The 27,590-nt window shown below is 40.2% G+C and overlaps 1 protein-coding gene across 4 annotated transcripts in view; it reads left to right on the forward strand.

Annotated features, from left to right (window-relative positions):
* robo1 (roundabout, axon guidance receptor, homolog 1 (Drosophila)) overlaps positions 1 to 27,590 on the forward strand; it is a 307,514-nt gene that overhangs the window by 101,803 nt on the left and 178,121 nt on the right. For all 4 annotated transcript variants that reach the window (XM_040130248.1, XM_040130252.1, XM_040130249.1 and 1 more), the window contains exon 4: positions 11,098 to 11,222. In XM_040130248.1, the coding sequence (XP_039986182.1) occupies positions 11,135 to 11,222 (88 nt within the window). In that variant the 5' untranslated portion in view covers positions 11,098 to 11,134. The remainder of the gene's footprint in view (positions 1 to 11,097; positions 11,223 to 27,590) is intronic.

Below are 27,590 nucleotides of genomic sequence, written 5' to 3' on the forward strand. Positions count from 1 at the left end.
ATGTAGCTGATTTATGTTTCACTTCACTTCCTGTTCTGGTTTTACATGTTTGCTTTGCTGTTATTTTAGTGGATAATTTAATATCTATCCATGGGACATGTAAAAAAATTTCTACTTGGCTTACATTGACAAACGTTAGGTCTACGGCAGTGTTGACCAGTGTTAACAATTGTGCCGAAGGGTAGATGAGAAGATCAATACAACTATCATATCTGTATGTTAAAAATGAAAGGAACCGCTAGCAGTTCGTCAGCTGAATTTAGCCTCAGGTCCGGCAACATGGGGAAGCATCTGGCCTGGCTCTGTCCAAAGGTAACAAAAACCACCCACCTACTATTTCTTAGCCACAACAAATAGCCATTTTTACACTTCAGATTTTGTACAGGTTCAACCAACAAGCAATAACGTGTTAATTAGAGAGCTTTAGAGGTGCTAGTAGGCAGACTTGACAGAGCCAGGCTAGCTGTTTCCCTCTGTTTTCAGTCTTCATGCTAACCTAAGCTAACTAGCTGCTGGCTGTCGCTTCATATTTGGTGTACAGATGGGAGATTGGTATCAACCTTCTATTCTAACTTTCAGCAAGAAAAGGAATAAGCGCATTTCCCAAAACGTCAAAATATTCCTTCAAGTGTTAAACCGGAAAAAGGAAAGGTTTAGCAACTTTGAGATCCCATATTCTGTCCGTATCATAATTCTCTCTTTACTTTTTATTAATGGAGGGAGTTTTTATTCATTCTTTCATCGTCTCTGCCCTCATATGCTCTCAAATTATAAAAGACAGTGGAGATGTCAGCGTGTGTGCGCAGGCATGTGTATGTGTTGTCATTTAAGAACAGTGTGGGCATTTTCTGTTTTTGAGAGGATGAGACTCAAGGTAACAAGGGCAACATCTCAGAAGGCTATTTTCTGCTCTTTCTGATTTATAACCCAATGCTGACAACAAATTAAAGCTGGTGCTTTTTATTTCAGATACACCCCCATTAATAACAAAGCTGGCCCTGTAGCCGTGCAATACTGTAATAAGCCACTTTATGTTAATGCAGCTTCGCGGAGAATGTGAGTGCAAAGTTAATTCTCCGAAGTCTGAAAGTCCTCTGCAATACAATGAATATTCAGCTCAGGCTTCTCTCTGTTTGCCTGCTATAGTCAAGATAAATACAGAGGGAGGAATCTGAAAATGTCCCTTTTTTTAAGCTTTCTGTAAACAAACGCTAAGGCGGAGCTGTGTGGATGACAGGCTCTGTAGCTGCCAATTTGACTTGGCTGGTAGTATCATTTCATGCAAAACAGACAGGAAGGATTGGAAGATGAAAAAATATTTTTGCAAAAGAGCAAGAGTGTAGTAGGAAGAAAAGTTACCTTGAACACGTTCACATAAACTAATACTCGTAGAAAAATCTAAAAAAAAAAAAAAATCCACATTGACCCTCAGTTTTAATTGGCTGAGGGAAAAGGAGGCTGTGATCCCTGTCTGTCAATGTGTGAATACACTAATTAACTAGAACCTTGGAGTATTGTAATCTCTGGATTTTGGGGTATCATAATGTATTAACTTTAATTAAGCTTGTGAGCTATGTGAGCTAATTAGATGAATGTGCTAATTTGTAATCTGTATAGTGTGAATACATTTTACACAAGCTCAAATCAGTCACTCTTGCTAATTACAGTATGCGTGATGGCTCAAACACTGTTGCTGCTGCTGCTATCTGTGCGCCTGGCTTAGGCTAATGTGATGAAATCCTCATGGAGAGATGATGTGCTCTGCTGAAGGCTGACACTCCTGAGGAGAAGGGCTCGCCATGTCAGAGGCTTGTTGAACCACGTACATGTTCAGGACCACTGCTCCTGTCTGTCAACGCCCAGACAGTACAAACCCACAGTATGTTCTCATCATCTGCCTGAGTTTTTTTCTTTATTTCCTGCTCTGTGGCGATCTTTGCAGTTGCAGCCGTTCATCCATGTATAGTTTTCATGTCTCATATCACACATTTGATCTTTGTCTGCTGTTTTCTGGAGCATGAAAGTTTAACACTATGAGTTGTCAGAGCCAGTGGTTTGAATGTTGCAAGGGGAAGGAAGAACTGGACCAATTTCCCAACTCTGATTTAAACTAGTGCATCGCTTGACACATACAGTATCACTTGAAGGATTCTTTGAGACCCGGGCCTGTATTTTGCTGAAATTTTTTGTTTAAGTGAAAGATAAAAAGTCAAAGATAAAAGTAAAAAATCCTTTACTTTTACTCCTAATCGTGAACTTAGGGATACAAGATATGTATCAAATTTCTTTTGACTTAAAAGTTACAGTAAAAAATGACTAAATATTCTATTTAGTAATGCACTTCCATAGAGCTGGGGCACTCACAAGAGACTATTTTTAAAATGGAACAGTCAAATTAGAGGAAGCAGAGGCTGACATATCCTGACTTTTTTAGTTCCTATATGAGTCAAGCTTCAAAAGCTCCCACACTTCCCATAATGCAACTCAAAAGCATCTTTCATTAGACCCTCCACCCGCCCCCAGTTTGTAACGCAGGCTTTTCGTTAAAAACTTTGTGTCTCCAAGCCCAGATACCCCTGATGACATCAAAAAGCCATCTGACATATTCAGGGTTATTTTCTCAGACTTGACAAAGCTCCTCCAGAGCCACAGAAGATATCATACACTTGTTTTCACAGGCTGAATAATTCTCCTCCTGACAGGTAAACTGATCTTTATATGTAAAATTGGCAGACTTCCCCTAGCTTGGCTCTTGACAGCTTTCACTGTAATTCTTAAAAGTTTGATGAATATGGGCCCAGAGTAGTATCGCAAGTATAGCTTTACAATGTTGTATTATAGTAAAGTGTGTGGTGTTGTATAGTAGAACCCAGGGTAAAGGATATTTTATTCTACCTCTCTTTCCAGAATTAGCTGTTATACATCACACTGCTCTTTACAGGTTAATTTTACCTGTAAAGACAAATGATAAAATGAAATTCGGTACACAGGCAATAAAGGGTATTTCAGGTTATAAATGAGCAAAAGAACATGCATCCTGAAGAAGAAAATATGCCGGTGGCCCTATTTGAAACAGACGCCTGCAGACACGTTGTCATCAGTCTGTCTGTGTGTTTCTATATTCTGTTTATTCAGCTTGAGGCGTTATCTGACAGCTGTTCCAAATGAGCTCCTCAAAGTTAGAAATCACATGAAGTCAATCACAGCCTTACACGACCACTTGTGTGACACTTCTTCGAACACTAGGGAACTGCCGGCTGCAATCAAACGCCACACTGAATAGATGCACAAGCAAAGCTAGCTGTTACTATCAGCACTGTACGCAGTCAGTAAATGCAGTGGATGCTCAGACGTTATAGTCTGCCACATAAGCCCCTCTGGAAGCCTTACCTATTTATAAGTTATTACAGAGAGCAGGTTGCAATTCATAAGGGCATATGGGAGGCAGAGGGAGATTGCCAACCACTGTCACTTACAGTGAATGAAGCCTCTGCTACTCCTGTCCTCCAGAAAGAGCATCTGAAACACACTATTAACTTTCCCATTGCTGATGTCACTTTTTATTGCCCCATGGTTTCAGGTATTTCTGAGTTGGCAGGCTCTGCTGTACTGCTTTCCAAAGCCAGACAGATGCTTGTGTCAGAGCACGGAAATACAGAAATGATGGAGATATTATTCCGAGGATTTAATTTGCCAGAGTGGGATGGTAAAGTGCACCTTTATGGTGATTAATGCAAAAAGGCTGCTGTGCTGTTTTTTGGGGTTTTTTTTGGAGGGGGGTTTGTCCGCTGTCTAGCTTGTGTATAGAAAATCTGAGTTCTTATGAACACACATCTTTCAGCTGCATGCGTATTACAACAAAATGCAAATTTGAACACCTTTCCTGCATTTGTATGTTAAAGAATTCAGTTGAAATGTTAATTGGCTTTGAAAGGAAATGTTTGGTTAGTGCAATGGTTAACCCACCTAAGTCTGTAAATTGTCAGACTCATATACTTCTATGCCTGTTCCATGGTGGCCTACCGATTTTAGAGCTCAGTATGTTAGGGATGAGGTCAATGACGTATCTATATGCAGGAACAAAGGAAGTGGTTACAGAAGTTACCTTGTGAATAAAAATTAACACAAGTGTTTGAGTCTAAAGTCTTGGTAAATACTTTATACACAGCTCAGCTCCCTCCATCTGTCGGTGTAGGTGAGATTGAGTAAAGAGATGGACCAGTTTATAGGAAGAGGTTCATAAATTAAAGCTATGCACACAGATTCATATATTGGTTTTATGTCAGATGATCTGGTTAAGGGTGATTCTTTACAACTGTTATTAATGAGATATTATTACTGACAAGAGATGTGTGATTGTACCATGAGGGGTTAAACCAACCTTCAAGGGATCCGGCGTTGCTTGGCATATGGCAGAGGGCAAAACGTGTGCTGCTTTTGTGTGGGGCACAATGGTGAGTGGCATTTGAACATGCGCTTGCCGCACTGTGCACGGGTAATTAACATTGCATAATCTACCTGCTTACAAAGCAACTTTTGTAATTAGAGTTATGATTGCAGCAGGATAATGACGGTGATTCTACAGCAGATAATGACTATTGTGCTCTTGGCAGTTGCTGCATTGTTTGTGCAGCATACTTCTGACATATGGGACACAAAAGGACACAATAGCTTGGACTGACTGCCTTTGTTCCCACTCAGGCAGACCCTGATCACTGCAGACAAATTGTGCTGTTGGCCGTCCAAATGATGCCGACCCAGGAAAAATGGTTCAGACACATGTGAATGGGCCCATAATGTGAAAACCTCAGCTACGTGGAGGCTCATGGTCAGTGCACCTGAGCTCGCATAAAGAACGTATAGCTGCCTAGTGCTCTCTGACTGTGATAATACGGTTTCATGAGGAAACATTTCTCACTGGGAATCAGCCTGTCTGTTGTGCCCTTCACGCTGCTCTTAGTGCACATTATGATACAGCCACAAAATTTAACACGAAACATGAGAAAAAATTTCAATCATGAAACCCCCCATTCATAAGCTCAGGTCACTCAAATAGAACACACAGTTGAGTTTGTATTATGAAATGTCTCTTTTCTTGACAAAAATCAAGCACTTTTGGCCAGTTTTTATAAATATATCTATATAGTGTAACAGTGCTAAATAGGATGGGATGTTTGTATGGTAATACTACTTCAGGAAAATCAAAGAACCACCCATCTGTCTCATGAAAAAATGGAATTGTCCTTTAAAGAGATGGCGGAACATTTATTCAAATAAATTAAGAGTTGTCAGAGATGGCATCTTGATAGGAGGCACTTAGGCCTGTGGCGTCCGTCGCTGTGCAGTCAGTGGGGACAGGTCCATAGTACAGACTGTGGACTAATCCATCACTGCCAGCAAGGGGGCTGGGGGCCAAGCGCTTGGCTTCTTTCTCCATGAAATGATCAGCTTCTAATTTATCACAGATCACATTCATGAGAAGACGGATCACTGTGAGGAGGCCTGATGTGACCAGGCCCATCTCCCCAGTCACGCTAGATTGCTTTTGGCTCTTCTAATTTATTCTAATTTGGGTTTTTCTCATATCATCATTTTGCCAGTTTTTGACGAAGAGACCCTTTACCTCTATTAAATTATATCAATTTTAACATCTATCCAAGAATATAAGACTTCCATCTAGGCCAGACCAAACAGTGTTAGAAATAGTTTCGACCATTAAAAACATTTCTAGTGACCAGTTTACACTACATGACATACAGTGGCTTGCAATGTACAGAAAGTGGCTTTTTGACGCAAGGTCTTTCCCAGTGGAATGGGTGAAGCATGTGCTATTATGTAAATCAACTGCAGGACATCCTAATGGCTTCAGATCCCTGTGTGTCACCACAGTCTGTACCTTGGCCCCTACAGGAGTGTGGATGATAAGTAGCACGACTTGGAGGAGCACAAGAGATGTGATCTACGCTAAGGGGGAAGGACAGTTCAGCCTCATGTTGTCCAACCTCCCCACCGAACACTTTACAGATCCAGGCAGGTTAATCCTTTTATTGTAATGAAGTGAGAGGGCATAATGTACTGTGAATGTGAGAAGCTTAATCCAGTGTTGACGTTTTTATGAGGAAGGAGTAGCCATGGTGACATAGAGAACAGAGTGCTTGAGAGGCACAGGAACTATCCATCAAAACATGACGCTGGCATAGCACAACACAACAACACACACTTAAGGGGGTTTGTATGTGTTTCTACGCTTCAAGACAAATTCCACTTATTTCTACTGCTCTCCCATCCACATGTTACTGTGTGGTTTTTGACCAGTTCATTGGAACTGGTTGTTTGTAAATTAAAACTTGGATATGTGAGGCAGGAGTTGCTCAGTGACTGCAAGGCACCTTTGCCGGAGGGCTATTTGGAGGCAGAGGTCTTTTCCAGTCCGTATCAATTCAAGCCGTTGGCTGCAGCCCCATTTAATGCCCGAAGCCAGAGCTCTCGGAGCTGAGATGTTGTTCGAATAGCACTCTGAAAAAACTGCCGACTGCAAATGTACATAGCGTGTTGCTATCGAGATACCTGCTTTAATCTGCAACCACTGCCAGGCCATATGAGGGTCTGAAGGGAAAGAATGCAGGTGCTTCAACAGCCATCAAAAGCATAAGTCTGAGCCACTGCGCCAAAATTGCCTCTAACCTCTACTAAGTAGAGGGTTAGCAAAAAATAGCTTAAACTCCTATGAATGATGAGTCTCGATCAGTATATATTTGAAAGTGGGTGTTGTTTCACAGGCTCCCACTCAAGAACGGTTGTTTATTGAAGTGGGCCGCCCACCTCTGATTAGAAGGCGTTAACGTACTTTTTTCTTATATATTAATTTCATGATGTAAATAAGTCCCAAACAGTTGACTCTATGTCAGCATTGGTCTTGCAAGGTTCAGGATGATTTAATACAGTAGGCATTTGAAACCATTTTCAACCAATGAAATGCCTTTTTTTTTTTTTTTAAATAACTTTTTTGTACTTCTTATATCAGTACAGTCATATCATTTAGTCTAGAGGTAAAAAAATATGTCTAAGTGTGCAGTACCTCTCTAATTAACCCACATCGCCACACATTTTCCTCAATCAAAACTGCATGAAAAAAACATACCGTACCCTGTACACATACTGAATGTATATAATAAAACAGAGTCATACATACATTTACAATGATTGTCAGGTATGTTTAATACATCACTTGGCCCCTATTATTTTTGGAGGATAGGGTAAAACGTACGATGCTACATTGACTTCCATAATTACATAGTTAATTGCTTCCGTTGTTGTTGGGGTACAGATCTTTACTAGAAAATGTTTTACTACTACAAAACATTCCTTAAGTTTTAATGGTACAACCCAATTGAAAACTGTTAATCACTTTTCTTAATTGTAAATAGCTAGTTTGAAAATAGCTAGTAGCTAGTAGTTTCAAAGAACTTAAAAAGGTTACAAAAAAAACTGTAGTTAGTGCAATCTAATCCTTGTCTTAGAGGAATAATAATGTAAATACTTCAACAGAATTGTTTATTTAGTGGATATGTTGTATGAGCAAATCTGCGATCTCCGTGAACTGCAGCAAATGATTCATCAAATAGAGTGTGCCCTCTCTTTCTTTTGTTTGATCCCACCACTTGTGTACCTGCTACTGTACATGTGTTTTGCAAGACTATTATAAAAATATGTAATGGCATACTCTAATGCTGAGCTATGGCGTCTAAAACTTTGTTGTTGATAATGAACTTGGAACTTGAATTGCACAATACCCTTGACTCTCTTGTGGGCGGGTGAATACTAGCACTGCAGAAAAATGCAATATTGGTTGTATAGAACCTGTAAAGAAGTGCCTTTCTTGTTATTCAGCGAAGTACAGTACAAAAGGGTAACTTAGAAAAAGAATTCTCACTTTATAATAGTAAGGCAAGGCCAATTCCAGGTGTGTCCAGCCATGTTGAGAAGAAGAGTAGAATAGCAATTACTACACAGACAGTATGCCAAAATACACATTCAGTGTATGTTCTTGCATGCTATATGTATGTTGAGAGAGTTGCTGGGCACAGTAGTTGTACCTCTTCTCCGGACATACTCCAGGACACACCCTTCCACTGTGAGGTGGCAAGGAAACACTGATGGAAGAAACAAGGAGGAATTTTATACTGCAAATACTGTGGCTAATACCCAGCTGATATGGCTAACTCAAAGTGCTGAAGTCTCGTATTAGCTTTAGCTAATGTGAGGCTGATTTGATTCCACATGATCAGCCCTGTAAGTATCCCTGAGAAAAGGTGAATACAACACTTACAACTTATATGATGAAGAAGCAAACATCTTTCGATCCATTTCTCCACTCCTAAATTGTATATTTTACAGGAGGAATTTGCTTCTTCATTTTTCAAATGGTTCTTATTACAAAAGGATATACTGTATTTATGTCACAGTATCACGGTATAGATCATAAATACTCTTTAGTATGCTTGTACTTACTGTAATTGTTATCCTCTCCTCTTTACTGTGTCCCCATACTTTTCCTTCGTACTCTGCCTTACCTCTGTTTTGTCAGGGTAATAATGTGCAGTGTTCTTCAGAAGCACAAAAGCAGAAGATGAAAGAGAAATAGATTGAGCACTGAAGTGTAGAGGTCCCAGTCAAAGGTAATATGAAGTTCATTCTTATTCTCAGAGGCCTCCAACTAGCTTACCCTTAAGTTACCTGAAAATCCTCCTTTTAAACATTTCACCTGAGTTTTGTCAAGGTTCAAGGATACTGCAAATGAGAATTGCATCTCAGTAGTGCATCAGGGGAACTTCTGTCATTTGCAGGATAAATGGGAAAAGTTATGTACTTGCTTGTCCATGGTAACATTGTTATCCACAATTGTCTGATCTCTGCGCTTGGGTCATGTGGAAGTGTCATAATGAAAAACCACAGGTTCTGAATGACATCGTCCTAGTTTAGTAGACATCCAAAAATCAATTTGTGGGCAGTCACTGTTCTGCTGATGGTTCTTGTCTTTTGTGGGAATTGGTCACTGAGCTAGCAGAAATGCTTCTTGTCACTGCCTGATTAATTGGCTTCAATCCCTTCAGCAGTCATTGAGTCAGATAAGACAGACAGTAAGGGCCTTTTATTCCTCTCGAAGGGAATTGGTAGTGAATGCAGAGGAAGCCACCGAAACAACTCTTGTAAAACATGTTCATTTCCTTTGATGGAAGCAGGCTTAAGTGCAGAGGAATGGTCATTGATTGGACTGTGATGCATCTTCACATATATGTTTTTGGTTTCCAAAAGGGAGGGCTCAAATAAATCTTCCCTTATCTTTAATCCGTCCATTCATTAATCAAATGGAACAGGGTGATGAGTTGAATTATGAGTCCAGCTCCCCACCACTTGCTTCTGGGTTGAGGAGGCCAGCTCACATTCCCAAACCAAAGACCCCTGGTGCCCACTTGTCACAGCCATCTCCCGACTGGTAATTGGGTATTTATCAGATTGCCTGCGAGAGGACGATGCAGCGTTTATCTGACACAATTATCAAGAAAAATGGGGGAATCTAGTCAGCTGCTCCTCCAGGATACTGGTGTGCTGCTGGTTCAGGTGGCCAGGCGGAAGTGAAAGCTCTGGAATCTTTTAGTCTAACCACAGTGACTTCTTTATCGGAGATTTTGCTGGCTATACAGCTGTCATCATCACATGCAAATGGAGCAATTGTGCCAATAAAACACATAATTCTTTGGCTCTGCTGTGACCTTGGAGGAATGATGGGTGATGATAACACACACTGCAGCGATGAGCTCCCCATGGTTGAGATCTGATAGACGGGCTTTTCAGAGACTCTTCTAATTCTGACACCAGGAAATGCATATAAAGGGGTGCAAGGGTGTCCAATGAGTACCTGAAGATAAGATTGTGAAAAAAACTATAAGAGGAAATTGGAATGCTTAGCCTTGTTTCTCCTGCAAACCTATTACAGAAAGGAGAGTGGAGGAAAAGGATGGCATAAAAAGAGGAGCTGACAAATAGTTGGCCCATTTGGTTTTGCATTGATTGAAAGGACATGAAAGTTTGGAAGAATTAAAGGGACTTTTAACACATGATTGGAAGGAAAACGTAATACAGGACAGGAAAATCTGGTGTACAGTGCAAAACCTTTCTGAGCATTGGTAGCTTTGCCAGCGGAGCTTTTTTTTTTTTTTTTCCTTTCATTATCGTATACATTCACCTTTTTACTGACGAGATTCAATATTAAATGCTTTTCATCTCCATCCTCTTCAAGGCTTGAAGAGACTCTGTCCCTACTACGGTGCCTTTGAATTTATGATAAAGCTAGTCCATCATAATTTAGTTGAAGCATATCCAATTCAATGAGTGTCATGCCTGGGAAAAAGGGCTGCAAAGGGAAAATCATAGTGCATAGCAGTGCAGAGAGAAAAGTGTGAAGGGAGAGAGAGTTATGGAGAAAGAGAAGGAGACAGAGCAGCCGAGGTCTGCTGAATGTAATCAAACAAGGGTGAACAGGTTGTTGCACAGATGGCTGATCCGGAGAATCCTCCGATTTATTTCCACGCTACAGACGGTCCCTGTCACTATGCACAGGTGATGTCAGAGCAGCAGCATTGTCTCACACACACCACTAAACTCTGACGCTTCTGTCTCACCTGTCTGAAATCAGTTTGACACGGAGGCATTTGTTGTGTGTGTGTGTGTGTGTGTGTTTGTGTGAACAAAAGGAGATACCGAGTACAAGTTTAGCAACAGATAAAGTCAATTCACAATCTTCTTAGCATCTTCTTAGCAAGACTGAACTCTTAGGATTATTAATTGTGGATTCAACTGCCATATCATTACAACATAATGGAACTCAGTAGAGAATTTAGTAATTTTTCATGGCTGCTTTGTATTCACTACTGCTTTAAAGTGTTATTAAAAATTGGATTTTTAGGTATTGTGGTCATGCCGTTGTACTAATTGTTGTCTTTATTTTTCTTTTGTCTTTTTACAAACCACCGACCAGATGGATCTTCCAGCAACATGACCAGTTTTTAACTGTTTTATCTTTATCTCTTTTCTCAGATTGACGCCTAGTGATGCCAGGACATTGAGCAGCACAATGCGTGGCACTTGGTTAGGGGTCACACCCCTCATCATAATGGTTCTGCTCAAGCTGGCCCAGGGCCAAGAACTTCCTTTAGTCCCAGGTAAGACGTATCATATTTCTCTGCATGCCTTCTCATCAGTGATAAAGACTTCATGGTCTGGTTCCATCATCATGGTTTGTCAGTGAGTCTGTCAGTCTCTGTGATTGTCTGACAATCAGCTAGCTTCTAGCTTCAGTGATTTATTGTTGCCGTGTAACTGTAAACCTCAAAGTTTGAGGAGTTACGTCAAACATTTGACACCAAGATTGCTACATTTTCTTTGCAAGCATCAGCAAATACTCTTTTATAGTCTTTTACAGTCTTTGACAAAAGACTTTCTGAGACAACTAACATGTCTCAGGAAAGACATAAGCATTTTGCACTCTACTTCTTGTTTGAGCTCGTGTTTTGGCTTAGGAAAATTTTATTGTAAATAGTAATAATATACAATAAAATTTTCTGTGGTGGTACACGTACTTTTTTAAAAACCTCAGACTCAAACAGTTTCCTTAGCACCCAATGCCATCACCATATCTGAAACAGTCTCTCCAAATTGTATGTACGAGATTGAGTTAAGACCTTGACGAGCCCACTGCTGGTGTACGATACAAGTTATCTTAGATGTTCAGAAGTGCAATAACACTTTAGAAATGTAGCTAAATGGAAATAGACTAAATTATACCTTTGCACCTCCTTTCCTTGAACTTCATGTAAAATTTAATAAGGTGGAACAGAGATGTGAAGAAGTTAGAGAAAGACATCTGTGTTGATGCCTGTTGTGCTTCTTATGTTGATCAAATTCCAGTGACTGTAAAACTGATCTGATACCACTGGATCAGATTATGCACTTTCCAAGAGAAAAATTTTATTGTTTCTCTGATCAAGGTGGAACAGCGTGTCAAGAACTGTGCACTTTTTAATAAATTTTTTAGTTAACATTTGGCAGAAAGATACTTTTTCTCAAAATGTGCACCGTTGCATGTCTTATAGTCTGCATATCTCTTTTTTAAGATATACTGTAGATATGGTTGTTTTTACATGGCTCAGTTAGACCTTTCAAGAAATTATTTTTAAGAAGTTTTGTCTCCTATCTCAGACCTTGGTCAGGTTATTGAAATATTGAATGACAAAATATCAAAATGTCTCCCTGTTTTAGGTAAGAGAATCACCTATAGACGTTTAGTGTCACCACGATTGGCAGTTGTATCAGTTACACTATGTTGATTTCATTCCTTTTCCACCCAGTTCTCATCAGACAGGATGACAGGTCCATGCATTCCTGCTTAGCAGAGCATTTCGCTCTCCCTGCTTCCTTTTATCTACTTATTCTGGCTCCTTTGCCTCGTTCTATGGCCTTTCACCTCTCATTCATTTTCTTTAACCATGTTCATGCCACCATCTTCTTTCTCTTTGTATTTTCTTTTGCCAACACTATCTAGGAAGCAATTTACTTGTCAAGCAAAGGGCAGGTTGTGGCTCCCTATACTCTGATTTAATAGTGTGTGTGTGTGTGTGTTTGAGCATATGTGTGCACGGGTGAGGGATCACTACCTTGGCAAAAATGCTTTCAATCACACCCGTGGAGCAGGATCTGTGACTGGCAGCAGTTAGAGCTATATTAGGTTTGAATTCAGCCTGTGGTGAATTGACACTTCTGCTTAACACTCTGATGGTATCAGAGTGCTTATAACCAAGGACTTTTCTTATCTATATCGCTTCCTGCTCAAATTCTGCCCAACTTATAGCTTAAAAAGACACAAGGTGATATCCACGTGAATTTTAAGAGAATGACGGAGAAGGACATGTCTGTAAGTGTTTTCGAGTCAGGAACAAAAAAGATTTGACAAATAGATATTCTTTCTTATGTAAGGCACTTGATGCCTCAAGCAAGGTGTTGAGCTTCAGTGACATTTCACCCAAACCAGAGGGGGATGTCTGATCTGAGTAATGAATTGTACTTTCTGGAAATGTGTCAGCATAGTAAAGCAACTGTCATAAGTATCCAGATTTGGGAAAGCCACATTCTGCCTTGATCATGTGTCTTTCTTCCATTTTCTCTCAGTGAGAGAGAAATGGCAAGGCATGACTTAGATTTTATTTCTTTGCATACTTGCTGACTGACAACTCTTTTAATTTCGTTGCTTTAAAGTAAATACTGGCAGTTCCCAAAAAGCAAAGACTCCCTGTTCCCTTTTATAATTAGGCATTTCCATCCTTTGGGTTTTCTGAGGTACCGTACTTGATTAGCCCTCTCAGGTTCATTTCTAAAGAGCCAGTATCCTGTGTTACCTTACTGTGGGAATGACATTCATATTGAATGATCCTGCACCTCATAATTTATGTCCAGTGCCAACATTCAATGCCAGTGCAGGAAGTACTGTGCCCTATTTGTAGCGATGTGGACGTTTGAGGGTGGGGATGTTATGGTGGTGGATGGGGGGTTAGTTTATCCGACTTTCATGCAGGAGAAAAGTAACATATGCTTCTGTATTAACCATAAACAAGACCTTTCCCTAACCTTGACCAAGTGCATAATCCGATCCTTAACCACGCTTTATACAGCAGTTTGCAAAAATGTCCTGTAATTGTATTGTAGGTGAAAAATCCTCATTTCACCACTGCACTTTATTCTTCTTTTGCAAGGGTGATTGTGCCATTATTGGAGAAGGGAAAGGATTGAAGGCTTGGAATTTCATAAAATGATATTCTTGTGACAGAATGTTTTATTTGCTATAACAACAGTCTTTCCTTAACCATAAAAACATCGGCATTGGACATTAAAAAAACGTTGTCATTGTAATCGTGGGTTTTGCCAAATTGTACAATATCGATATTGTTTTCAAGGATTTCAAAGATACATGTGAGTAACCTCAGAGATGACCTTAGTGAAGCTGACCAATCAAAGTGAGGCGTGATTGTGGCATATATGTAAGCATTTAAGGAAACAAAGGTATGCTAACACAGAGATTAATATAGTGACACTGAAGTAGTTTAATTACCATACTTCATTTCACAATGACAGCAGATATGCAACCCAGTTTTCATGTCACAACTTTGCACTGTATCCAATAACTGATTAATGTCAGAGTTTTGGAGTGTGAACGTTCTACATAAACTATCTTAAACTAAAAATGTAAAATCTCAAAATTGTGTTCATTCGACCAGATTCAACCTCAACTATGCTGTGATTTTAACTTATATCCAGTGTAATAGATATACTTCGAGTTGGACTACATGTTGGCATCTTTGATATTTACGCCATTATGCTGTTAGGAATATTAGAAGAGGGGACATATGTATAAAGTGGTTGCAGCTGATTTCTACAGTCAAATATATTCATTCATCTTTTCTCTTTGCCTTCATTTTGCACTGCATTCTTGATTAATGTTGTCTGCTCAGCTTAGAATGCTATATTTACAGTATATAGAACCACATGTACAGGACCTTTATTTAAAGATAATACATTGTTCTCTGCTCTGTGTAATTTACCTGGTGATTGGTTTCCTGGGTTGAAGTATCGTTAACTTCGCGTACTGCTTCGCCAGCCTCGGTGCAACAGGTGCCTCATATTTTTAAAGGTGGTTGCGGCGGGGAGGTCGATACAGCCATATAAAATGTGTTTTATATTCAGTTTAACTTAAAATTTCTGCTTTGCATCAATGATTTTGTGTTCTTACTTTCCCTGGATTATGAGGTTTAATGTTATTTTTCTCTCAGCAGTGTTTACAGAACCATACAGCATTAGAGATTTACTGAAACATGCCATACTTATGTGCCTGAATGTGTCATGATAGAGAATTTTGTTTCATGCTACCGATGGTTTTTCGTTGGTGAACCTGCCCTTTAATTCAATTGTCTAGACAGCCAAACACCATAACACACGTTACTGCATCTTTCAAACCCACAGTGCAAAACAACCAAATTATATTTACTCACTTTTCTTCCTTTGTGCATCAACTAAAAACAACCTTTTTTCCCAGACCATCCAATTCTATTTTATGCCAATCTCAGAGATGAATTCCTAAAGTGAAAACACAGAGAGATACTCAAGGATAAAGTGCTCTACCTCCACATACTGTGAGTCACATATATCAGGTGGGAGGGCCAGGCCCTGTGTTGTACTGTGGGTTCCACGTCTTCCCTTTACATTCAGTATTCAGCTTGCAAACCACCCCAAGGGTGATTAAATATGTGGTTAATACAGCACCATGAGCGTATTGAATTACACAGGAGCCAAGCTGACCTTTTTAAATTACAGAACCAATTGTGCAAGACGGCAGAGGAGCTTTATAACAGGTACTGCCAAGACGGAGCCCGAAGGAGAATGGATCTCCTGCTGACGCTCTTCTTATTAGTGTTCTGCACTATGAGCACCCTATTTGACACTCCCGCTTTGCTTTCATTCTCTCACTCTGGGTCTCATTTAATGGCAAATTTTTGTCTCCTTGTCTCTCAATGTTGTGTACAAACAGCCATTAGAGCATTCCTGCAGACGAGCTAAACCTCACACATACACACCCACGCAAACTAATTTGACATTTCATTTCACTGTTGATGAGACACGTATCACTCTTGACACAGTGTAGCCTCACTCCATAAATCTTAATCACTGGTCTTTTTCTCAGAAGCAACCTAGTCAGCATATTGGCTTTGCTGATATGTGAAGGTCGTTTCTGATGTCTGATCTAATTTGAAACTAAAGCCAGAAAAATGAAGCAGTCTTCTTTGGCATTAGTTGCATGACTCCATGGAGTCACAGCCATTTTTCAGGGATTACTGTACTCATCTTAAGTCCCCATTGTGAGAATTTGAAACCTGACTGGCAGTGATACGACAATCTTTGCTTGGCAAGGGGCAGACAAAAGCTTTTTACCAATGAAACGTCAAAATAAAATATTCAGACATTAAAAACAGAGTAGTTCTTTCTCCTTGCCAAATTTCAAGAGTGATTCCTGAATGCTTTATGCAGCACTTTGCAAAAATGTCCTGTAATTGTATTGTAGGTGAAAAATCCTCATTTCACCACTGCACTTTATTCTTCTTTTGCAAGGGTGATTGTGCCATTATTGGCGAAGGGAAAGGATTGAAGGCTTGGAATTTCATAAAATGATAATCTTGTGACAGAATGGTTTTTTCAGAGAACGATACAATTTAGTGATACCATTCATTCCATAAGACATATTAAAAAGCTTTGTCAAAAAAAAACCCTACACTAAACCTTCTCTCTGAACACTGTCCATACTTATTTGTCAAAGCAAACCAATCTCAGTCTCGTCAGTTGGAACTGCACGTGTGCTTATCCCAGTTGTCAGTCCATTTATTTTTTTCCTTTTCACTTTCTTTCCCTACACTATATCAGGTCCTTCTATTGTGTATTCATGACTATGTTGTTTGTTGTGTGTGTGGTTGTAATCTGTTTCAACACCACTAAGTATGATATATGGTAGTGTTTGTGTTCAGGGAGCAAAATGTTTGCTTTTATGGTTAATGGAATGACAACAAGGCGTGTTCATGCAGTTGTTTACACTGGAACTAAACTCATTATTGGGGCCTTGTAAAGACAAGCCTTGAATCAAATGTCAGGAAATCTCTTGTGATTCTTGATAACTGACTATGTCTGTACTGTAAACTGGTATGTACACTTAAGATTTGTGGCAGGACCAATCACCCTGGTATCTGAAGTCCTTACGTCTTGGTCCCAGTCAATTTGTTTTCCATTTTGTCCCACTAAGATGGAAATGATTTGCCTGTGGGATAGTCTGTTGGAGAAATTTGTACTATTTCTTTGAATTGCTACCAGGCTGGCTCTTAGGCTGACAGGTTGATATTTGTAGTTTTAATTGAAATGTCTCATTAAAAAAATGAGATCCTTTCATTACAAATTTTTGTTCTGTTTTGTTTTTAAAGATCAGTAAGTCAAATTTTGGAACTGCTGTTTCCATGCTACTTATATTAATGTTATGTACTATGGCTGTGAGCAAATGTAAATATTTATATTGGTGTCACATTATTAGGCGATCTTATTCATTTAACGTTGAAGCAGTCCTTATAAATTCTTAAAAGATTGTAATGTGGATATTGGTTCTACCAGCCATTTTTCATCGGAGATATACAGTATAAGGTGGAGAAGCTTATTGATGTCACAACGTGTAACTGAATTAAGTTACGCTAACGTCACAGATCTTGTTTTTAAAGCACTTTTGAATATGCACTGTTGTAGGCTTCCTTATAGATTTTTTTTCTTTGTTATCTGCTCAACTCATATGCCAGTTTTATCTGCATTATAACTTGTTTACGAGCATATTTCAAATGGTATAAAGTCCATATTATTTCTTTGTTTTTATGCCTTTTTTCTCTGTGTGCTGTCATATGTTTATTCATGTAAACAGATCCTTTTCTTTATATTTTTTCTATCATTTCTGTTTTTGAGAGAGACTGCACTGATTCCATTAGAAAACAGCAGCAATCTGTTTGCTATCTTTGTTATTCCAAAAAAGCGACTTTGCTCACAGATAACCTTATTGTTTAAAGCATCTGACAATATTCCCTGTCCTGGGGCACAGAGCCCAGTGCTTATCATCTCCCTGCCTCTCACACCATCCGGCCACCATTTAATTACGGGGCAGAGCACAAGCCAGGGTTTCCTCATCACATTCCCTCCGCCTTCAGGCCATCATTTAATGATGAAAAATCTGCTCCAGGAGGTCTGAGCATTTGTTTTATTGTTATTCTCTTCTCTTTTATTTTCTAGCCTTTTCTCTTTTTGTCATGAACGTGTGTGTTTGTGTGTGTACGGGGAGGGGGGTGGTTGGTCCTTTTACACAGCCGGCAAAGCTTTTTTTATTTTTTCTGTCAAATTTTGCTCTCAGGCTTGAAATTTGACGTCCTGAGCTTCAGTGTGCTTTTACTTTATTCCACACCTTCTGTTACAGCTTCACATGTATCACATGTGACTTCACCTTGAACCCCAGCTCACTACTGTTAGGGCTGGATCTATAACAAAGGTAGTCCGAGGGAAAGGTGAGATTAAGGGCCAGTCACACTTCCTTTAAGGGGCCAAATGACCCAGAAAAAAAAAAAAAAAAAAAAAAAAACGCTCAGAAAGAAATAAGACATCAAGTTGAACTCTAATTAGACTGCAAAAAAAAACTTTGACAATATCAGATGCTTTGAGCCCACAAGTGTGAGAGAGTCATTACCAACAGCTTAAGCAAGATCAACAGAAATGGCTGAAGCTGTAATGTCATCATAAAAAATGCTGACTGATTTAGCAGTCATTACCCCCTACCCATGCATCTACAACCTCTAAGGCATTCTAACTGAAAAGTTGGGAAACTATGACTGAGGCATTTGTTAATCCAATTCAGAACATCCTTCTAGCAGCAATGTAATGTTTTTCTGTTGAATATTCATCCAGTATGACACAGTGAGTGGTTTCAATAAAGATTTTATCGATAAACATTTCTGAATGAAAGAAAATGCAATGGCATCACTTCCCATCCTATATCATTGCCTTAAATCAAATACAAGGCACTCCTGGAACAGATAATACAATAACAGTATAGATGCACATTTTTTTCCACGTTCATCTCCTTCATACCTCTTTCTTGACTGTGCAGTAAGTGTGTGTGTGTTTGTGTGTGTGTGTGTGTGTGTGTGTGTGTGTGTGAGTGTGAGTGTGTGTCTACACTTGTATGCATGTGTGATTATGGTGTGTTGTGCATGCAGCAGGGTTTATTGATTTCCATAGAGACATGACACGGGCACCTCGGCATCTTTTCACCCCGTACCTCAGTTCTGCCCCACGCCCACTCCCGCCCCCTCTCACACACACGAACACACACATCCACACCCCCACCGCCACCCCCCATCCTCCGAGCCACAACATCCCTCTCACGGGGTTTGTGCTGTGGGGCTGCGGGAGAGTGCCATCTCACAAATGAATTTCTCCTCACATCCCTCTCTCCATTAAAGAACCTGTGTGTGCTCCAGCAGCAGCACGCAGCACTCCCCTGCAGCTGTTTGTGCTCTCAGACACAAGTACTTGTTATTTATACCTGTGTTGTGTCTACTATGGCTACCTGCCTTTCATGCACATAACAGTGAAACTCTTTCTTTCTTGCCATATTTTCTTGATGTACTCTTGTTTCTTGCATGTTAATGGATAATGCCAGCAATTTTACTAGATTTTTGCCCTTTAGACAGTTGATTTTAAGATTTTTCCAAATCACTGCGTAGGCTTTTTTGCTTTTAGTTTGCTCTTCAAGCCAAAGTACAGGTGAACCCAAACAGTAGTGTAGTAGCAGTAAAAGTGATAACCTATCCTTTATACATAATAAAATCATAGTCATTGTCTTTTGTATTAAATGTATATTTAGTTATTTTTCTGCTTCTTTGACTCCACTAATTAAGTTTTACCTCAAACAGTAATATTACTTCTGCCTCCACTACAACTTTGCCTTCAAGACATGTTTATGTTGCTAAAAGATCACTCTGCATATCTATGTTGTTGTATTCCTATGGGTCCGGTGTATATTTATTCAGTCATATCTGAATGGAAATTCAAATTCAGAAGGACTTTAAAATATTACACAGTTAGTCTCAGCAAGAAAACATTTTCAATTCTCACACACATGGGAGCGAAGTCCACAACTGTTGATTTGGATTCTGTACTCAGCTATGTAGATTGGGTACACTGAGGGACTAGCAGACAAACTGAGCAATATCCTTGATTGGAAATCTATGTGTCTACGTGCTTGGCAGGACAATGAGCATCCCGGTTTGTCTCTCTAGAAGTCACATACAGAAATTTCGAGACATATTTCTTGATTTTAACCTTATGAACTGGGTAGTTTATGTTTAGCTGTGTATGTGCAGGGGAGTGGATTAGTTAGCACAGTATGAAAAGCCTTTAGATTGAGTAGAAGAAAAGTTGGATGCAAATCTCCACAGAAAGTCACTGCTCCATCTTGATGTTCCATTGAATTTGAGTCTGCAGTACCACTGGGTATTCTATGCATGCAGCCAAATTGGCCTTTGTAAAGTACTGAATTGTGAGCTCAATTTCCCATGCACGCACATCTTTTACCCTTTCCCATTTGAGACAAGATATTGGAGATGATCCCCCTATTCTGGCAAGTGCCCGTTATAAATGGAAGCTATTTCGGCTCTTTCATTTGTCAATCAGTCTGAAGAGTGAGTCTCCAACGGTGTCTCAATGTGAGGCTGTAATTGTCAGTTTCCCCTTCTGCCCAGTGCGTAGCCCAGCGCTTTGCATGTGAAAGGATCCTGAAAGAAGATGTGAGTGCTGAATTAATACCCAAACCACCTTTTGTCTCCATCATTTTGGCTTCTGCTGCCAAGAGACACTGAGGCACAGTCATGCAGACAATTGATGGGGAAGAGGAGAGGAAGAAGGAGGGGTCTCCTCATTTTTTTTTAGCCTCTTTCTAAGTGAAAACTGCAACATCTGACACTGTTTCCACCTGTAGTTTCCTTCCTCTGTCTCAGTTTATGGTGAAGAGTAAAAGACAGATTGGGCTGATCTTTTATCATACATCTTTTGTAAGAAATAGTCCAATATGTGAGGATTGCAGCTCACCAAATAAAAGCTTGTTGGAGATGCTTTAGCTTAGATTTAATGTATAATGATAGGACAAGCAGCCACACACTCTGATCTATAGACTGAAATCTATAGAATATAGATCCAAAGAGATTTTGATAAATGAACATTGCACAGATCTTTTGTCAGAAATACATTTCCAACCAAATACAGCAGCAACCGATGAAAAATAAACGCATGTAATTCCTTGTATCAGTGTATTCAAAGTGCTGCCGCACAATTAGTCTAATGCCCTGTTCACACATACAAAAAACGATAGAAATGCAACAAGATGACTCTCGTTGTAAATGTAACTATAAAAAAAACATGCCCATGCCTCCCGGTACTGCTATTTAAAGACACAAAAGATACCCAGCAATGTGATTTGGGGAACTTGAAAAAAGGTTAAACTTTGTGCCACAGTCCTCTGATGCATGAAAGTGGCAACCTGGCAATAGCCATTTGTGTTCGACTTCATTTCGTCATGAAACTGAAGCATGTACAGTAGTTGTTTTCCATTCCAATCCACTCATTTCTTTACTGTATAAAATTAATGAGCTACCGGAACTTAAATAAGAAAATCAATGCATGGAAACACATCGTACGGGACATGGGCTACTTCATAAAACGTCATACAGTGGCAACGTAAAAAAAAAATTTCTGTCCAGTTGGTTCTGAGTATGTAAATGGCATGCTCAAGGCATGTGAGAGACAATAGACTGTCTGTAGAATGTCTATAAAACGATGGACGTTTTCATGGTTAATTGTCCAATTAAGTAATTGTGCTTGTAAAACAATAAGATATGAAAAATTACAGGTTGGGTGAATACTTTTTATAAGCACTGTATTTGTTTGTGTGAATGCACTGTAAAACTCTGAGGAGGCAGTAGACTGTATGGTGTGCTATTGAGACTTCCCAACACTGAGGTGTCAGGAAAAATGTGTCTGTATCTGTAAAAGTGTGTGTGTGTATCTGTGTTGGTGATATGAAATATTAATGTGCTTTGGGCTTCTAAAGCAGAAGGTCAGGTGCATCGACAGACTATGCATTGAGTCTAAAATATGTTTTATAATTAGGAACAAGATGTAGTAACTGAACTTCCCAAAAAATTCTCCCCCACATTTTTAGCTTGTTTTATTGGAATGAATTTCTCACTAATCAAGTTTAGTTGGTTTAGTTTTCGAGTTCTCTCACCGAAAGTTTGCCTGCATGTTAGCATCAACATTCCAGCCACAGCTTGCCTTTGTGGTCTTCGTCTACCTTTCCATTCACAGAAACGATAACCAAGCTACGATGCTACAGACCAGCCGATAGTAGTCTCTCGGGCAGCCCTGGCATCTATTGTGTTTTTAGGAAATGAAATGCAGCTATTTTATGAGTTTCCCTTATCTCTTCTTAATGTTGTTGTTCCACCTGCACCATCATAATCTCCACAGGCACCGATAGGCCAGTCCAAACATGCTGCCATCTACTGCGCACATAATGATCTGGATAAGAAATGTTAAGGGACATTGAAAGATAGGACCATTTCAGGAATTTTCCTGTATTGATATAACGGTAAGTAAGCACAAAGATTAAAAAATATCAACAAAGGACTGTCACAGCTTCAACCTGAGCTGTGGCCAAACACTGCCAAAAGTTTTATTCCATTTCCCTCAATGTTTGCCTTTCTGTACGACTACTGCCTCTGTATCTAAATTATCTTATGGACATCACAACTTCAAATTTTCCTCCCTTGGACAACAAGAGGTTGACAGGCCAGGTGCTCTTAGCAGCAGCTGAGCCTTTGTTTGATGGGCTATAAGATATTTCCCCGGACAGAGTCCTTGCATTGATGTTGGTGTCCAGGTCATAAGCCTGATATACAACCCCATTTCCCTGTTTACAGCAGCCTCATGCAGCTTTAATTAACGAAAGAGATGCCCCTGTTGCTCTAGAACAAGCTCACCCGATCAGTTATTTCCATTTACAAACACCCATGTAAACACACTTGAAAATAGAAAATTGCTTGAAAGCAGCAAATTTTCCTAATGAAGGCTGGATCAGGCAAGGAAACGGGAGATTAGCTCGCTGTCAGCTCTAAATGCCACCCTAGGAAATGGTGTACACAAAGACAGTGGGAAAATTAATAAAGCCAGTGGCAGATTTTCTACCCTTATCTCCCCATGTGAACTTCACAAGGAGCAGGGTGACATTGGTTTTATTACTAAGGAGCATCGATGACGAGCTGGATGAGCGAAAGTGCTGACGAAAGGGAACGAGCGGGTGATCAGTCACTGGCTGGGTGCCCGTCACAGGCGCTCAAGGATGCTGAGAGGACGCTGGCCTCTGTCATGCGATTGCCTGGATATGGCAGGGCCAAGCATGGGGGTTAAACACCCAAAGGCTGGCCACAACATTCAAGGAAGGGGAAAACCTGCATGCACTCAGTCAGACACAGGTACACAAGTGCTGTATATAAACACTCACACAGCTGCACATACACCCTGTACATTCAGCACAGCTTGTATAGACAGCTTGATGGTGATGGTGATGTTGATGGCGCTGATGCTAGTGGAACCCCAACCGCATTCAGTTGACTTATGTCAAGTGTCAGCTTTTCTGCTCTGTTCCTTTTCTTTCCCTCCCTCCCCTTGAATCCGTATGATGCACTTCCCCCTACACTCTCTGTTTCTCCCTGTCTCATATTAATGTCATGTCTTCGACGGTAAGGGTGAGCGAGAACAGGGCTGCCTCTACCATCTTACCGTTCTTTGCTGAGTTTTATTGCCTGTGTCTCGTCACACCTTCAGGCTTTGGTGCGCAAGTGCGTCTGTGTATTCAGCATTCGCTTTTATCAGCTTTGTAGAGTTGACTGCACAAGGCGTAGCTTGAAGGTTACAGTGCCCCGTGAGCAGCAGCCATTCAAAACAATATACTGATATATCCCTCACGCCAATTTTATTAGTATAACATCAGTATTAGTCATGGTTTTTTTTTTCTTTTTTATGCCTGAATATATTCAACAGCAAGTTAATGACCACTGCTTGATGATTTCTGACCATTTTATTAGTTCTAAAAGTTTTTGCCTGTGGTCATTGAAGATTCAATTGGTCATAAGTCCCTGTACATACGTAATTGTTTCTCGTGTCTGTACTTGCTGTGAAAAGATCCATTCCTAATCGCTTCCAATTTAAGTGATGGACGACAAAATCCACAGTCCCTTTTCTGTGCAAAAATACATTCTAAAATTCAGCAGACGTTAGTATGATGTTTCAGAAGTCTTAGTTGCAAAATCAAGTAGATATTTTCCAAAGTTACCTTCTTTTCATAACAAAATTCCCCCAATTGTGTTTTCCTGGGCAGTGTTTACTAGCTGAGTTGCCGTGGAGAAACAATACCACAAATACAGAATTTTGTACCAAAAAAAAAAAGACTAAAGTAGCTTTGGAAGATACCCAGTTGATTTGACTAACTCAGACTGCTGAAGCCTCATATTAGCTTGAGGATGTAATTTTGGCCAGAAAAGAGGATCATGGATTTTTTCCATCTTTGCTTACACTGGAATTACATTGAGAGATCTCTTCGGCACCAGTACAGACAGCAGAGACAATTACAGCCTCTGATAACTCTGTTAATCTGTTGTATAGTCAGGCGAGTATTGTTTTAAGACAGACTCGAAAAAATGTGAATGTCTCCGTTAAGAACAAACTGCGTATTCCTCTAAATATACTTGGCACCATGCATGCATGGACTTTTATCAGAGAACTGAGGCGAGTGTGAAATATTCCAGTGTGGCAAATAGGAGGATTATATGAAAAGAGGGAATTTGAGCAACTACTTATTTTAGAGCCTTTAGCCCATCTTTAGTATCAACAGTCTCTAGACTTGAGTTCCATATAATAACATTTATAGATGAATGCAATAAAATCCCTTTTCTTAAAGCTTTATTCTATTCAACCACGAGTAAAGAGGTTAAGACGTTATCAGTCAAATCACAGTAATTGATGAAATAATAACACACGTCATATCATAGATGAGCTACTTATGTGTCATCAGTCAACAGACTGCCGTGGCTCAGAACATGCTGATGCATAATAGCTGTGTGTAACAACACAAAGGCTGCTTTGGCAGTGTTCGAGTAAGTTGCTGTGCCAGTTGAAGGTCATAATGAATCTGGTTTATGTCCAAACATGGTTTAATGGGGGTATGTCAACATCCATCTATGGCTAACTGTGGTAGTGGGCTCCTGCCTGTGTGCATGAGCTGCATGATGAGTGAGATATACACTATAATGAGATGTATAACAATGCCTATGCAGGGGATTACACATTTGGTGCAAAGACTGCTTATGCATATTTCTGCCTTTGTGCATAAAGAGTTTTCCACTGCCTTCTTCAGTGCGTTTTTTCCATCTGGCCCCAGAGATTTGGCAAAGCTGTGACACTCAAATTTTTTCTATTGCATTTGCATAAATTAATGGGAAAACGGACAGCATGTACAGTTATTAATGGTTAAAGACTTCTGCTGTTGCCCTGTGACAGATTTGTGAGGACATAAAACTTGACAACGGCACAATACAGCCTCTTCAATGTCTGTGACATCATTTCCCTGCCATTCTGCATTCAGTATTTTGACTGAAATTAATTACCTCTGTGGCCCTTTTGTAGCTACGACAACGCAGAGAGATGTGAAGTTGACAGTGTTGACTTCATTATTTCTCATTTCCATATGAACGACAGCGCCAAAGAGGCCTTCAACCTGCCCACTTACCTCTGCTCCGCTCATAAATTGCACAACGCCAACGTACCCACACACAGAGTTACTCACACACTCCACTCGCCCATACTAAAACCAGCACATTACCATAGATAACTGCCCTTAACAATCTCTGACAGGTCTTTTTTCTTCTCTCCGCCTGTGATACAGTATCAGATTCTCTAGATGAAGTGCTGGTGGGGACAGAGGGTGGAAGGGGCAGTATCATTTGCCAGGACTGCTCATTAATTGACCGCTGGAATCTACAGGACTTCGATTTACATGGATTGTGGCCAGGTGGCGGAAGGGGTCCAGGGTGTCATATCAAAAGACGTGCTTCTCCAGACCTTTGTGTGTTGGGTCATTAATCTTGCTGTCAGTGAACTGTCATTCAAAGTATCCTTTGCCTCATCCGTACCCTTCTCTGGCTCTGTCCTGACCACCTGGGGTTGTCATCACAAAGAAAAGGTTGGCCGGGCTCTCTGAGGCTTCCGCCCATGCACCACTCATCTAATCACTTGATCAGAGCTTTGTTTGATGATGATTGCTCTGAGTGGAAGTAGGCCGGCTAACAGAGAGACCCAAGGGGGGGCGCTCATCTTTACCTGTGACTGATTGGAACATACTCTAAAGTTGAACTGTGAAAGAGCCAAACAACAAATCATACTGAGCTGTTCTGCTGATATATCTCTGATTTCATGAAAATATATTGCATATTAGACCTCTTTATCTTTATCTTCACATTGTAACTGATACTGTGAAATGATGTTCGATGTCTGTACCGCCACAGCGAAGCATGGTAACCGTTTTTGTATGCAGAACAAGTGACCGTGGTAGAAACCGTCCTCAGAGTGTGCTGACATGGCCGTTCTGTACATGTCTGAGGGAGAGGCCAAGGTGCTGAGCTCATGTTTCCTGAACCAGCAAGCAGCAGCAGCAGCAGCAGCACTAAGCAAAGCATAGTTATGACAATAACACCGCTCGTCTCTCACTCAACAGTCTAACCTCGAACCGCAGAAATTCCCATTTTAGACAATGCCCTTCAATCCTTCATTCGAGTGTTTTTGTTAGCTTGGCTGTTTTGAGGAAAGTGCATGTAAATCAGAGAGAAAAGAATTTGAAATACTTTTGAAAGAGAAAGTTATTTTGAGCTGTGATGAAGTGCAATTTACCTGCTGAGTGAAATGAATAACAAAACTGAAATGGTTTTCTTGCCCTGTATGCTCAAGCAGCTTGAATCTCCTTAAGTGCAAAATGCCACCTGTGGGATGAATAAATGAATCATATATTTTAATCTTTCATCCATCTTCTTTTGTCATCTTCAATTAGATTTCTGCATAAACTTGAAGATTTACAGGTAAAGCTCAGGCACAGATTTGTGTCCTCTTTGTAACAGATCAAATGGGCTTTGTTTAAAGAAGGTTCCCTCTCTAGATTTTTAAACTCGGTAACAAGAAGCCAGTCAGTAGTGAGCATATGGCACAGTTCTCCATGCATTCTTAGATACTTTGTGACGGTAACACTGAAGAATGACAGGACACTCTCTTTTTAACGGCACCAAATGTATCCAACTTAACAATTACAGACTCTAATGAGCGCTTTAATGATAAATTCAACACTTGTCTTGTAGTTATATAATAGCAATATAAATCGATGGAGAAATTTCTCTGCCATTTCGAAAAGCGCCTCCAACTGAACCTAGTGAAAGACGTTGGCACTCTCTCCATTTAAAAGCACATAGATAGTCATTAGCGATGTGAGTGTGTCAGTGTGTAAGGGCTTTACACCACTGGTCAGCGCTGATTGCTCTAGGAGGGAGCTGCAGGATTATGTCAAGGTGACTATGTCATTGTGTCATTGCTGGACGCCCTCATGCAGAACATTGCTTATTTATACATCTGATTTCTCTATTGAATTGATTTTGCTGCTCCCACAATGGCGGATCAGTGCAAATTCCCCAGGAAGCCTGACAATCAATCGCGAGGTAGCTGACGCAGCGCACCGGGACAGGGTGTGAGTGAGTAGCTGACAGGGCTCACATCCGTCCTGCGTGACATGTCCTCAGCACATCTGACATGTGCTGTCAAAC

The sequence above is a fragment of the Xiphias gladius genome, chromosome 7 (assembly GCF_016859285.1).
Source record: "Xiphias gladius isolate SHS-SW01 ecotype Sanya breed wild chromosome 7, ASM1685928v1, whole genome shotgun sequence".
Taxonomy (NCBI): Eukaryota; Metazoa; Chordata; class Actinopteri; order Istiophoriformes; family Xiphiidae; genus Xiphias; species Xiphias gladius.